Source organism: Ictidomys tridecemlineatus, chromosome 1, assembly GCF_052094955.1.
Source record: "Ictidomys tridecemlineatus isolate mIctTri1 chromosome 1, mIctTri1.hap1, whole genome shotgun sequence".
Classification (NCBI taxonomy): domain Eukaryota; kingdom Metazoa; phylum Chordata; class Mammalia; order Rodentia; family Sciuridae; genus Ictidomys; species Ictidomys tridecemlineatus.
The window spans coordinates 51,396,965-51,409,209 of NC_135477.1; the positions used below are offsets into that span (position 1 = coordinate 51,396,965).

Below are 12,245 nucleotides of genomic sequence, written 5' to 3' on the forward strand. Positions count from 1 at the left end.
ACACCTTTTTTCCTGAAGTGATGCCTGTTCAGTAGGGGGGGGAGGAAGGGAAGAGGCTGCTGTTACCCCCAATCAGCTACACCCCAGGTTCCAGCTTCAGATAGAAAAGGCTTCATCCTGGTCCTTCCTGCCCTCCCTTCCCCAGGAGAGCACTTCCGTATTGGAAGCTGGCATTTGTCCCCAGGCCCTTCCTCTGGAGCTCACCTCTGTTGCTGTAAGTATCCAGTACCCAATCGTTTTCCCGCAGCCTGGCTCCCCAGACAGGCCCTGCCACAGGAAGCCAGGGGAGCTCCCCGAGTTCACGTGCACAGTACCCAGAAGGCCGCACCCAGCTGGGCTGGGTCACAGCATCCCGGTGTGTGGAGCCACCGCCTGAGCGCTGAGATCTGCAGGCACTCCACATTCCCTACCTGCTCAGGAGAGGACGGGGCAGGGAGCCCAGGTGAGGCGGAGGAAGAGAGCCTCAATTCTGAACTGGGGGCCTGCTGTCTCAGCCACAGGGACTCTTACTGAGAAGCAGGGTGCCCGGGCGCCCAGACCTGGTGTTAGGATCTAAGGCCTCCACGGCTTTTGCAGGCCGCCGTCCCAGGTTCAGATCTCTCCAGCCCCCAGTCGAGGTCCCTCCTCCACCCTCCCCCTCCAGGGGGGTTATAGGTTCTTAAAGCTTCCCTGGTGGGAGGAATGGCGGGGGCGGGGCGGCTGTGCAGGCCCAGGATATAAGGGGCGGAGGCGCTGCTTCCAGGTCCAGCCAGCCCATCATGTACGCCCACCGCCTCCAATTCTTCCTCCTGCACGCCTGGTGGGTGCTGCTCCAGGCAGGCGCCGCCACGGTGGCCCAGGTACCCCTGCGGACACTGGGGCAACCCTCGTCGCCGTCCCCTCTCGCTTACATGCTGAGCCTCTACCGCGACCCGCTGCCCCGGGCGGACATCATCCGCAGTCTGCAGGCACAAGGTAGGCTGCGCCGCCGCACCCTGCCGCGCCCCAGGGCGCCTGGGGTAGCCACCCGCCTGCGGGCTCCGGAAGTGCGCTGGGACTGCGGAGGGGTGCCTGGGACCGGGTGGTCCGGGGCTCACCGAGCCCACGGCTCGAAAGGCGCGTCCAGGGTCTGGTTGTGCGTGTTTTTCTGTATCGGCACGGCTGGTGGCACGGACGAGTGGGAGGGGATTCCAGCGTTCCCGGTATGACCCCGACAGGGACCACTGCCATCCAGGTCCAGATGTGGGGTGCGCAGAGAGCAGTGCTGGAGGGTGGGAGCCAGATCGCGCAGCTTCTCACCGCCGCGGTGTTCGAAGTTAGGTACCTGGGAGCCTCAGTTTACGCATCTGTAAAAAGGTAGAATAGTGCCCTCTTTGTAAGACGGTGGAAAGGGATCGGTGACAATCACATCAAACAACACAGAACTGGGCGCAGTAATAACAAAGGGCCATTATTGCTGAAATTATTTTTGTCCTGTCGAATCGCCTTTTTCTTTTTGCGAATGAGGGTGAATGGGTCCCGGAGGAGTCTGGCGGCGGGAGTGTTCCAGGCTGAGGTGTGGCATCAGGGATTAGGGCTCGCAGGTCCAAGATTAGGGATGAGTGTCACGAAGCCGAGAATTAAGGCAGCCTTAAACCTGGGTCGGAGAGACGTCAAGTTTCCCGGGTGACCCAGGACTCCCAGCCTAAATTTGCATGCGGGTGTGCCCAGTGACCCAGGCACATCTTTGCAAGGACCAGGCAGTGCGTCTGGGCACCGAGCGCAGCGGGCAGTCGGGTGCCGAGGAGGGGGAGCCCTGACCTAGGACCTCCTCCCCGGCGCAATCCACATCCCGACACCTGGGCAGCCTCCCGGGCCCGCGCCTCCCTGGCCCGCGCCTCCCTCCGCCTGCGGGGGCCAGACGGCGCTTCCCGGGGCCGGGGCGCAATCCACATCCGCTAATCTGATCTGACCTGCCGCCCGCCGGTCCTTCTGGGCCTGGGGGCGGGGCTCCTAGCTCCCTGGCCTGGGCGGCCGCGTCTGGGTTGACACGGCTGGCCGACTGGTGACCCTCTCCGGAAGGGTCATGTGGGGACTGACCAGGCTGGGGACACCTTGGAGGGCGAGGCCATGGGAAATCTGTTCTGGCAGTTCCGCCAGAAGACCAGAAGGTGGCCGGGGATGAGGGATGGGAAAGGGGGAGGACACACTTTTCTAGTTCACTTCCTTCTGGAAAGTTCTTGAAAATGTGGTTGGTGATTCCACAGACTGGGAATCTGGAAACCTGGGTTCTGCCCCCTCGAACCCTGCTTCCCAATTCCATGTGTGTCCCAGCAAGTCACCCTACTTCTCTGGTTTTCCTTGTGTAGACCAGGGGACTGCTCTCTGGGGAGGGGGTGTGTCTAAATATCCACAATAAAATTCAGTACAGTTGGCCTGTGATTGCTTCGTTGTGTAAAAGCTGCTGGAAGAGCCTTCCAGGAGGGGGGCGGGTGGGGAAGGGCTGTCCTAAGCCAGCTGCCCTCTGTCCCGGTTGTGTTTGTCGAGCTGAAGCTCAATACTTCAAAATGGGAGTTGGAGTCTCACCAAATTAGGTTTACATCTGTTTTACCTCCCCCCCAACCTAAACTTTCTTCACCTTCAAAGGGTGCTAACAGCGGGGAGGGTTTGAGGAGAGGGTTATTGTAAAGCTATTGGAAGTTGAGCCCGATGACCACACCTGTAATCCCAGCAATTGGGGAGGCTGAGACAGGAGGATCAAAAGTTCAAGGCTAGCCTCAGCAATTTAGGAAAATCCTGTATCAAACTAAAATATAAAACGGGCTGGGAATGTAGATCAGTGGTAAAGCACCCTGGGTTCATTCCCCAGTATACATTTTAAACGTCCCCCCCCAAAAAAAAAATAAAAATAAAAAACCTTGGGAAGTAGCCCTCTAGGGGCAGAGCAAGGCACCAAGTCCAGACTTCTTCCAACAGGAAGGAGCAATCTCTTTCTTGCTCATCCGTGACACTGCCCATCCCACTTACAGGAAGACTATGTGACCTGTCCAGGGACCTCTCTGCCTAACTTCTGGACACTGACAATAATGAGGAAGTTTGAAGACAGCCAGTGCTTATTGAAGTTAGGTAACTGCTGGGCAAAGCACTTTGTGTACAGTTAATCATAACACCCAGTAGGGTGGACACTGTTACTGTTACTGTTTCCTTTTGCAAAGAGGGAAACTTGGGCCCAGAGAAGGAAAGCAACCTGAGCAGTGTTGAACAGCAAAACAGTGAATGGTAGAATCTGAACCATCTTGAAGAAACTCTGGGGCTCCTGCTGCTCTTAGCCATTAAGCAAGAGTACTTTCCTCTAAAAGACCATTTGTATACACTTGAGATTATATATTTTAAAATTGCAGGCCTGCTGGTACAGGTGGCCAGGAGTTGCTACTGTGTCCCACTGTCCCCAGAGGGTCAGCTGATGCAGCAGTGGGAATGCATGGATGGGCGTCTTTCCCACACCTCTGGGGAGAGCTGCTAGTCAGGGGCCGGTTATTGCCCCCTGCAGGTGCTAATTAGGAGAAAAGTGGAAATTAAGTGAAAAGGGGCAACTGAGAAGTTGCCCAGAGGCTGAAGCTAGGAATTACCCCTTTATGATATAGGTCACATTCCAGAGAAACTTGTTACAAGATGGCAGATTCTGTGGACAGTAACAAATAAACTGCTATGTGCGCCACTGTATCTAACCGCCATGGCTTCCCGGATATGTGCATGAAACAGCTACAGGTCCCCTGATTTTATTTCTAAGGGATAACCCCTGATCTTCTTTACAATAAACCATCACACCTCTTTGTTTCCCAGGGTGATAAGACAGAGGTGAGCAGTGCGTCATTATTCCCAATGCAAAGAAGAGGGAAAAAAGTTAAAGATTATTATTATTTACTTTTGTTTTCTTTTTTTTTTGGTACTTGGGATTGAACCCAGGGGTGCTTTACCAGTGAGCTACATGCCCAGCTGTTTTTTCAAGTGTTGAGATGGGATCTAGCTAAAGTTGCTTAGAGCCTCACCAAGTTGCTGAGGCTGATCTTGAACTTGCAACCCCCTGCCTCAGCCTCCCTCCTGTGTTGCTGGGATTACAGGTGTGCAACCACCATGCCCAGCAAGATTATTAAGAGAGCTGAAATCCAGAAATGTGTGCTAGTTCCAGACATCAGACAAAATTAGTACAAGACTAAAATGAATGGAATATGCGCCCCCCCCCCACCATCTCACCTGGTCTGGGCTTGGCTGTCTTGGCGGGTCGAAGAAGGCTGTGCGTGGTGTGTGTTTGCTGTGTGTGGCCCCAAGTGTGTGAAGGACCTGAAGCCCGGAGGGTGAGCATCTGCATCTAGATAGGAAAGACCAGCTGAGGTCCCTGAAAAGCCATGCCTCAAATACCTTTAGGAACCTACCTGGAGGGCTGCTGAAAACCAAGTTTCTGCCTTGCTCCTTAGGCACAGGCTGGGGAGAGGGTGGTCAGCCATTGGCATCTATTTCTCTGAGGTTTTCATGACACTTGCATCTGGCTAAATGTGCCTGTGAAACAGACCACCTTGTCCAGTGAGAAAACAGCTCAAGAAGATAACTTGCTCCAAGGTCACAGGGCAAGTGGAAGCCCAAGTTTAGGTTAGAAGACCCAAGCTTTCTTTGGCCTTAGACTGCAAGGGGAGAGAGGAGGGGAAGACGGAACTCATACAGTTTGTGTGTGTGTGTGTATGTGTGTGTGTGTGTGTGTGTGTGTGTGTGTGTGTGTGTGTGTTTGCAGTACTGGGGATGGAACCCAGGGCCTCATGCATGATAGGCAAGTGCTCTACCACCGAGCTACATCCCTAGTCCTTTATTTTATTTTATTTTTTTAGCTGTAAATGGACACAATACTTGTATTTATTTATTTATTATTTTTAGGTGGTGCCAAGGATAGAACCCAGGGCTTCACATACTAGGCAAGCACTCTACCACTGAGCCACAAACCCAGCCCATCCCTAGTCTTTTTTATTTTTTGAGACCGGGTCTCACTGAGTTGCCGAGGCTGACCTCAAACTTGTGGTCCTTCTGCCTCCACCTCCTGAGTCCCTGAGATCACAGGTGTGTGCCACCACACCTGGCTAAATTGTATTTTTGAGATAGGGTCTTGCTAAGTTGCCTAGGCTTGTGATCCTCTTGCCTGACGGATCCAGTTCTTGCCAGTTTGTCTCCAAAAGGGCACTCACTGGTGGAGCAGTGATTTGAGGTTTGGACTTGGCAATCAGGAAATTAAGATGTACTTTTGACTCTTGACTGTGTCACCTTCCCAGATGGACAACCTCTCTGGGCCTTAATTTTCCTTATCTTTAAAATGGACTCAGGAACATTACCTCCACAGGGCGGGGGTGGGGTGAGAGTAAGAGATGGTTGACATAAGTTAGGGTTCTAACATGGGACTGAGGTGGGGGACCCCCTCTCACTCTGCTTCTTTTCTGGTTTTTCCCAGATGTGGAGGTGGATGGGCAGAACTGGACCTTTGCTTTTGATTTTTCCTTCCTGAGCCAAGAAGAAGAGCTGGCGTGGGCTGAGCTCCGGCTGCAGCTGCCCAGCCCCGTGGACCTCCCTGCCGAGGGCCAGCTCACCATTGAGATCTTCCACCAGCCAAAACTGGACACAGAGAAGGACCCGGGCAACTGCCTGAGGCGTCTTCGGATGGAACTGTTCACCATCACTTTGTCCCAGGTCACTTTTTCTTCAGGCAGCATGGTCCTGGAGGTGACCAAGCCCCTCTCCAAATGGCTGAAGGACCCCAGGGCGCTGGAGGAGCAGATGTCCAGTCTGTCCAGAGAGTGCTGGCAGCCCTCCCCCATGCCCCCTGTCACTGGCACCAGCGTGCTCCTCATGCTGTACTCCAACCTGCCCCGGGAGCAGAGGCGGCTGGGTGGCGCCACCTTGCTGTGGGAAGCTGAGAGCTCCTGGCGGGCCCAGGAGGGACAGCTGTCCCGGGAGAGGGTCCTGAGACACCGGCGGCATCACTTGCCAGACAGAAGCCAGCTGTGTCGGAAGGTCAAGTTCCAGGTGGACTTCAACCTGATCGGGTGGGGCTCCTGGATCATCTACCCCAAGCAGTACAACGCCTACCGCTGCGAGGGCCAGTGCCCTAACCCCGTGGGGGAGGAGTTCCACCCCACCAACCACGCATACATCCAGGTGTGATGCCCAGGCAGTGAGCCCTGGGGACGCGCTGTCAGAGGGGGACAGGACTCCAGCTCTGCTGTCGAATTACCACGTTCAGTCTATTATAGCCATTCAAGCACCTACCACGTGCCAGATCCTGTGGGAGGGCCTAGGAGGAGTCGGGGACTCCCCTGTAGAGCCCGTGTGCAGTCATGCCATAAGTGGGGGTGGGGTTACCCTTGACACACTGCTTCCCTAGGACTTCTTGTCTTTCATAAAATTAGGGGGGGGGGTAAAATAGAGGGTCTCGGGTCCCCTCTAGCCCTGACATTCTAGGAAGGAGTCTTTTTGATTCCTGCCCATTAGCTGTGTGGAAGCTGCTTATTCTCTTGGATCTCAGCTTTCCTACCTGTGAAATGGGGAAGGCAGTGCCATATCCCATAGGGTTGCTGTAGGGTTCATGAGATTATTGGTACCCAGCCTATACAGTAGGCGGCAGGTACTAGATGTGTTTGATTCATTAGTGAAATGGGGGCTCTGTTTATGGGGCCATGGTTACAAACAACACTGTTACAGCCCTTGTACTTCTGCTGCCTCAGACTGTAGCTGAGTACTCATTTCGCAGGAGCAGACAAGGCCAGAAGCTGCCACCAGGGGCCACTAGTCAAGTAAGGGCTAGGAGGTGGCAGAGGGAGTGGGACAAGACCGGTGTAGGAGGCAGGATGAGATGGAGAGAATAGAGCGCCTGATGTGGCGGCCTGGTGTTAGAGGTGGCCCTGCCCTGCTCTCAAAGGTCATAAGGGACCGGAGTGTTTTCATCTACTCCGTGAAGCCTGGAGTGAATCTTTGGGACCTGCAGTCCATCCTCGGTGCCAAGTCCCAGGCAGATTCAGGGCCTCTGAGGAGCATGACCACGTCAGCTGAGCTCCTCAAGGGAGTGGCTGGTGGGCCACAGCCTCAGAGGACTGCTAGGCAGAGGCCCTCCTGAGCCTCAGAGGTGCCGCTGACCCCACTAGCCCCCTGCCTTGCCACCAAGTGGAAACCCAGGCAGTCCCCAGTGCGAGCTCTCACACTCTGATCTGAAGAGATGTCCACAGGAACAGGTTCCTAAATGTCCAGGGGGTGTCACCTTTCTTCTTGTTGACTCTGCCTGCCCTGCGCTGGCCAACAAAACAAATCCTATAAGAGCTTCCACATGATTCCTTTCTGCTTCATAATTCTGGAACTAAACCAGCAGTTTCTTGGAATATTTTTAAAGTTGGTATTCACTTTAGGCTAGAACAGTAGGACTTGTAAGTTAGCTCCTGCTCTACCCAGAAACATGAGCCTTAGAATCTCTTGGTTAGGTTGCCCAAAGCTATTTTAGCTGTCAGAGTTGATATATTGCCATGCTGGATGCTGATTCTTTCGTGAAAATCATTTTTCTTCTATTTTTGCACCTACAAACTGATTTTTTATTTTTATTTTTTATTTATTTTTTATTTTTATTTTTTTAAAGAGAGAGTGACAGAGAGAGGGGGACAGAGAGAGAGAGAGAGAGAGAATTTTAACATTTATTTATTTTTTCTTAGTTCTCGGCGGACACAACATCTTTGTTGGTATGTGGTGCTGCTGAGGATCGAACCCGGGCCGCACGCATGCTAGGCGAGCGCGCTACTGCTTGAGCCACATCCCCAGCCCCCACAAACTGATTTTTTAATTTTTACTTTTTAGTACTGGGGATTGAGTCCAGAGGTGCTTAACCAGTGAGCCACACTGAGCCACATCCCCAGCCCTTTTTTATTAATTATTTTTATTTTGAGATAGGTTCTCACAAAGTTGCTTATAACCTCACTAAGTTGCTGAGGATGTGATCCTCTTGCCTCAGCCTCCTGAGTTGCTAGACTAACGGGCATGTGCTACTCCACCCTGCCAATAAATGATTTTCCACTCTCACTTTCTTACTCCTTACCTAGAAATAATACTCTTCTGACCTACTGGTAGGGATGTGAACTGACTCTCCTCCCCTTCCTTCCAGAGTCTGCTGAAACGCTACCAGCCCCATCGGGTCCCTTCCACCTGCTGTGCCCCAGTGAAGACCAAGCCGCTGAGCATGCTGTATGTGGATAATGGCAGAGTGCTCCTAGAGCACCATAAAGACATGATCGTGGAAGAGTGTGGGTGCCTCTGACCACATCCTGGAGGGATGTCAGATTTGCCTACACTCCAGAAGGTTGGGAAGCTCCTGGAAGACATTACACTTATCCAGGGAGAAGAAACAGAGGGAAGAAGCAGCTCTGCCCAGCAGAATCAAAGAGGAAGGGCTGCCCGCTCTGTAAATGAAGGGCCCTGTGAGGTTGGCCAAGCCCAGAGGCCCTGGTCAGGAGGAGGGAAGAGAAAGCCTTGCAGAGGGCAGAGTGCTTGCTGGATTTTCTTTTTATCAAAAAGACAGTAGCAAGTAAAAGTGCAAGCGCAAGAATTCTTTACCCAATTTGTTTTTAAATTCATGAACCCCTTGAAATTGTGTGCAAAGTTGGAGCAAATGTGCATTTATTTTTGAGGTGGGGCAAGGCGATCTATAGCTTTGGCGTATTTTCCAAAGCAGTCTGTGAACCACTGCTTCTCCTTCAAAGATTAAGTATCAATTTATTAGATTAAAACTATTGGCTCTCGTTGCATCAGGCTGGGGTGAGGGAGCCCTGCACATCTTCCTGGTTGGCCAGTGGCAATCTGTTGGCTGTGTTCAGAGGCTCCCTGGCATGGTCTCTGCTAATGAGTTGCATAAACAATAAAGCCATTGTCTAGCTCTCCTAGGCCAGCTGGTGCCTTTAGCAAGAGAGCCAGGAACTCCTAGAGGACTGGCCATGTTGGACTACAGAAGCTGGAACCCTCAGATATCCCTAAGTCAGTCTGCTTGGCAGACACAACTCGAGTCTATTAAAGTCGGTGACACTTCACCTCCTCCTCTCAATGTGTGCGGTTAATGAGGGCCTTGAGGTTCCTATTGAGCAGGGGTTAAGGACTTATTCTGGGTGGCAGGAGACATGGACTGTAGTCACTGAGCTATGTGACCTCAATTGAGTATTCACTGCTCAGCTTCCTCTTGTAAAATGCAAGAGGGTGAGTGCTAACATTCATATGGGGTGTATTAGAATAATTCTGGGTATGACTGAGGATGTGGCTCAGTGGTAGAGTACCTGTATAACTAGCAAACTGCAGGGCCCTGGGTCTGATCACCACCACCACCAAAAAAAGGTCTTGTTTGGTGGGCTCAGAGACCTTGAGTTTTAAGCCATAGGCTGTTCTCTGGGGCCTTATCCCTGTCATCTCCTTCCAAAGCTTGTAAGGCCTGTCAAGACCAGTCTCTGGCATATTCTTTTGCCAGCTCTTTTTTTTTTTTTTTTGTATCAGGGCTTGATCTCCGGGGCACTCCACCACTGAGCCACATCCCCAGTCCTATTTTGAATTTTGTTTAGAGACAGGGTCTCCTCAAGTTGCTTGATGTCTTGCTGTTGCTGAGGCTGGCTTTGAACTTGCGATCCTCCCGTCTCTACCTCCAGAGCCACTGGGATTACAGGTGTGCGCCACCACACCCAGCCTTTGTCAGCTCTGAGACTGGCTTACTTCTAGGTTGCACACGCACTACAGAAAGAGGACCCCAAGTTTTTCTACAGGAAGTTGTGGCGGAATATCTGAGCACAAATCTTCTGGATGGAAAAGGCAGCACTTCTTACCTGCTTAACCTTGTTGAGCACTGCCAAAACAGGGGCTATGTGGCGGGGGAGTACATTTTATGAAGCGTGTGAGCCCAGGGAAACTGATCCCCTACCCTGTTTCCCAGGAAGCCTCTCAGCTGGTCCTCCAGCCACAGAATGATCCCAACTGTATGGGAACTTCACTGAGCTGACTTGACTCATCTGTAGCCTGAATCAAGGTGACAATCCTGGCCCAGGCTGGGGCTGGACTTGCCAGAACCAGATCTGGACCTGAGAAACCTCAGTGCCTCAGCAGCAGTACTGATGTAGCTGCTCATTTCCTGAATGGAAACGCACCTGCTCTGGGGTTAGCCCAATTCAGAATCGCAATGGGATCCGGCATCTGATTTTACTTTGGAGGACAGTAAGGCTGGGGCAACCCTGTGAGGTCAGCTTGTCCCATTCTCTTTCCTGAATTAGACCCCAGGAGGCCTCATGGGCTGGCCACACAGGGTATTATCCTTAATAATCTACAAATTATTTATTAAATTAATTAATCTACAAATTTTTGCTCACCTAGCTTTGTATCACCTTGGCCTTTAGAATCAAACTCTTGAACCCAACCCTACCATAACCTGAGGGCCTTTGTTGTTTTTAAATAAGTTCTTAGTTACCCAGCTGGCCTAAACTTGCCACTCTTCTGTCTCAGCCTCCCAGGTAGCTAGGGTTAAAGGCATGTGTCACTGTACCTTGCTTGGCCTGAAGTTCTCAGAAATGGAAATACCATCCTAGCGTGCACAAGGCCCTGGCTTTAACCCCAGCATCTCTCTCTCTCTCTCTCTCACTCACACACACACACCATCCCAGGGCTTTCAAGAATCTTTACCCAATGGCTCTTACATAGCCTGGGCCAAGAAAGTGGAAGATGGACCGACTTCTGGCTTTCTAGCTCATGGGAGCATTTAGTCAGCTTCTCTGTTGACTCAGAACAGACTTCCCTGATAGCAAGGCCTTGCTTCCCCTTGCAAGATGACAATGCAGGCACAAAGTGGTGACTCCATGCCTGACCCCTGCTAGTGCTTCCTGTGCCAGTGACACAGCAGGGTCACTGCTGCCCAGCTAGAGGTCTGTGGGCAAAGCCTACTGCCCTAACCTGGGGAGCAGCTCTCAGCTTGGGGCTGTGGGCTGGCTGGTCACTCTGTCTTTGAGCAAGTACTGCCTGAGCACCGCTGTCCTGCCTGCACTGGGGCTTACAGTAATTTTAACTTGCTCTCAAGGCAAAGTTCCACTTAGTGTTCCTTCAGCAGTACCAAGTCAAGTTCTAAGGGGAAAAAATGGATGCATTACTATTCATAGCTGGCAGGGGGTAAAAACAGAAAGACAAATTTTAAGAGGACAGCAGAAACATGGAATCACAGGCAAGGAAGTGGCTGTTGCCTCTAGATGGCACCATAACCAAGAGCTATCTCCACCCTGAAAAACCTCCCTTTTTATCAATAAGACCCTATCCCTCTGTCCTAATTGCCTTTAGGGCAGAGCACAGGATGTCTGGAAGGCTTTCCAGGTTATTTAGTCCCCAACTTCCCTTACAGAGGTTTTTTTGATCTTCTCCTTTCTTTAGACAGGAGCCAGGCTGGGATTACAGGTGTGCACCACTGCACCCAGCCTGGGTGCCTGTTCAGTGGTCAAACTTGCTCCACTCCCACACCTGTACATGGAGGGAATGGAGACCCAGCTGAACAGCTAGCTTCTGGGTGTGTAGGCCAACAGAGCTGGGCTTGAGTTCTTTAACAAGAACTGTTTATCCTGAACTTTCTGTATCTGCAACCAGGTTAAGTGTGCTCCATGATCCTACCCAAGCCTCATGACAATCTAGAACCCCCACTCCCCTTTCACATTTGAAAGACTTTCTTCACTCCAGAGAAAACCAAGGCACAGGAGACTTGAATCTTGCTGTATGGAGGCGACTCAGCTCCCAGCAGCAACGTTGGAAATGAAATTACCCAACTCCAAGGCCTCTGCCCTTAACTTCTGCACTGGAAATAAAACTGGACCTTTTACAGTCTGTGAACAGAGCCCACATAATAATTTTCCTACAGGAAAAGGTCATGTGGGCTCTGTTCACAGACTGTAAAATATGAGAGGACGATTCTTCTTTTAGTATTAATTTGGGGACTTGCTGGTTTAACAGCAGGAGTCTGATGCTCATGCAGCACACCTTGGTTTAAGACACCAGACATGCACTTGTCTAATGAAGGCTCCCAAGGGCCAGAAACAGCCCTTCTGAGAGAGGGAAAGGCATGTGGGCCTCCTCAGGGATGATGTACACAAAATTGCCAACTACCTCCACTCTCTGCCCTATCAGCGAAGACTCCACAGATGTGAAATAACCCTCAACAGTTCACCTGAAACATTGAAAAAACTAAAACACCAAATTGAGGCTGGGTGTGT

General features: G+C 51.7%; 1 protein-coding gene across 1 annotated transcript; it reads left to right on the top strand.

Moving 5' to 3' along the window:
- Window positions 1–758: 758 nt before the first annotated feature.
- On the top strand, window positions 759–9,056 carry Nodal (nodal growth differentiation factor). The gene is made up of 3 exons (XM_005325945.4): window positions 759–954; window positions 5,450–6,153; window positions 8,138–9,056. Exons 1-3 carry the CDS (start codon window positions 759–761, stop codon window positions 8,288–8,290), a joined length of 1,053 nt encoding a protein of 350 aa, XP_005326002.1. The 3' UTR covers window positions 8,291–9,056.
- Window positions 9,057–12,245: the final 3,189 nt, after the last annotated feature.

Bases quoted from the DNA above. Each gene is read 5' to 3' on its own strand.
- Nodal (XM_005325945.4), top strand. From the start codon at position 759: ATGTACGCCCACCGCCTCCAATTCTTCCTCCTGCACGCCTGGTGGGTG. The intron at 955-5,449 runs GTAGGCTGCGCC...GGTTTTTCCCAG, and splicing joins CCGCAGTCTGCAGGCACAAG to ATGTGGAGGTGGATGGGCAG. The intron at 6,154-8,137 runs GTGTGATGCCCA...CCTTCCTTCCAG, and splicing joins CCAACCACGCATACATCCAG to AGTCTGCTGAAACGCTACCA.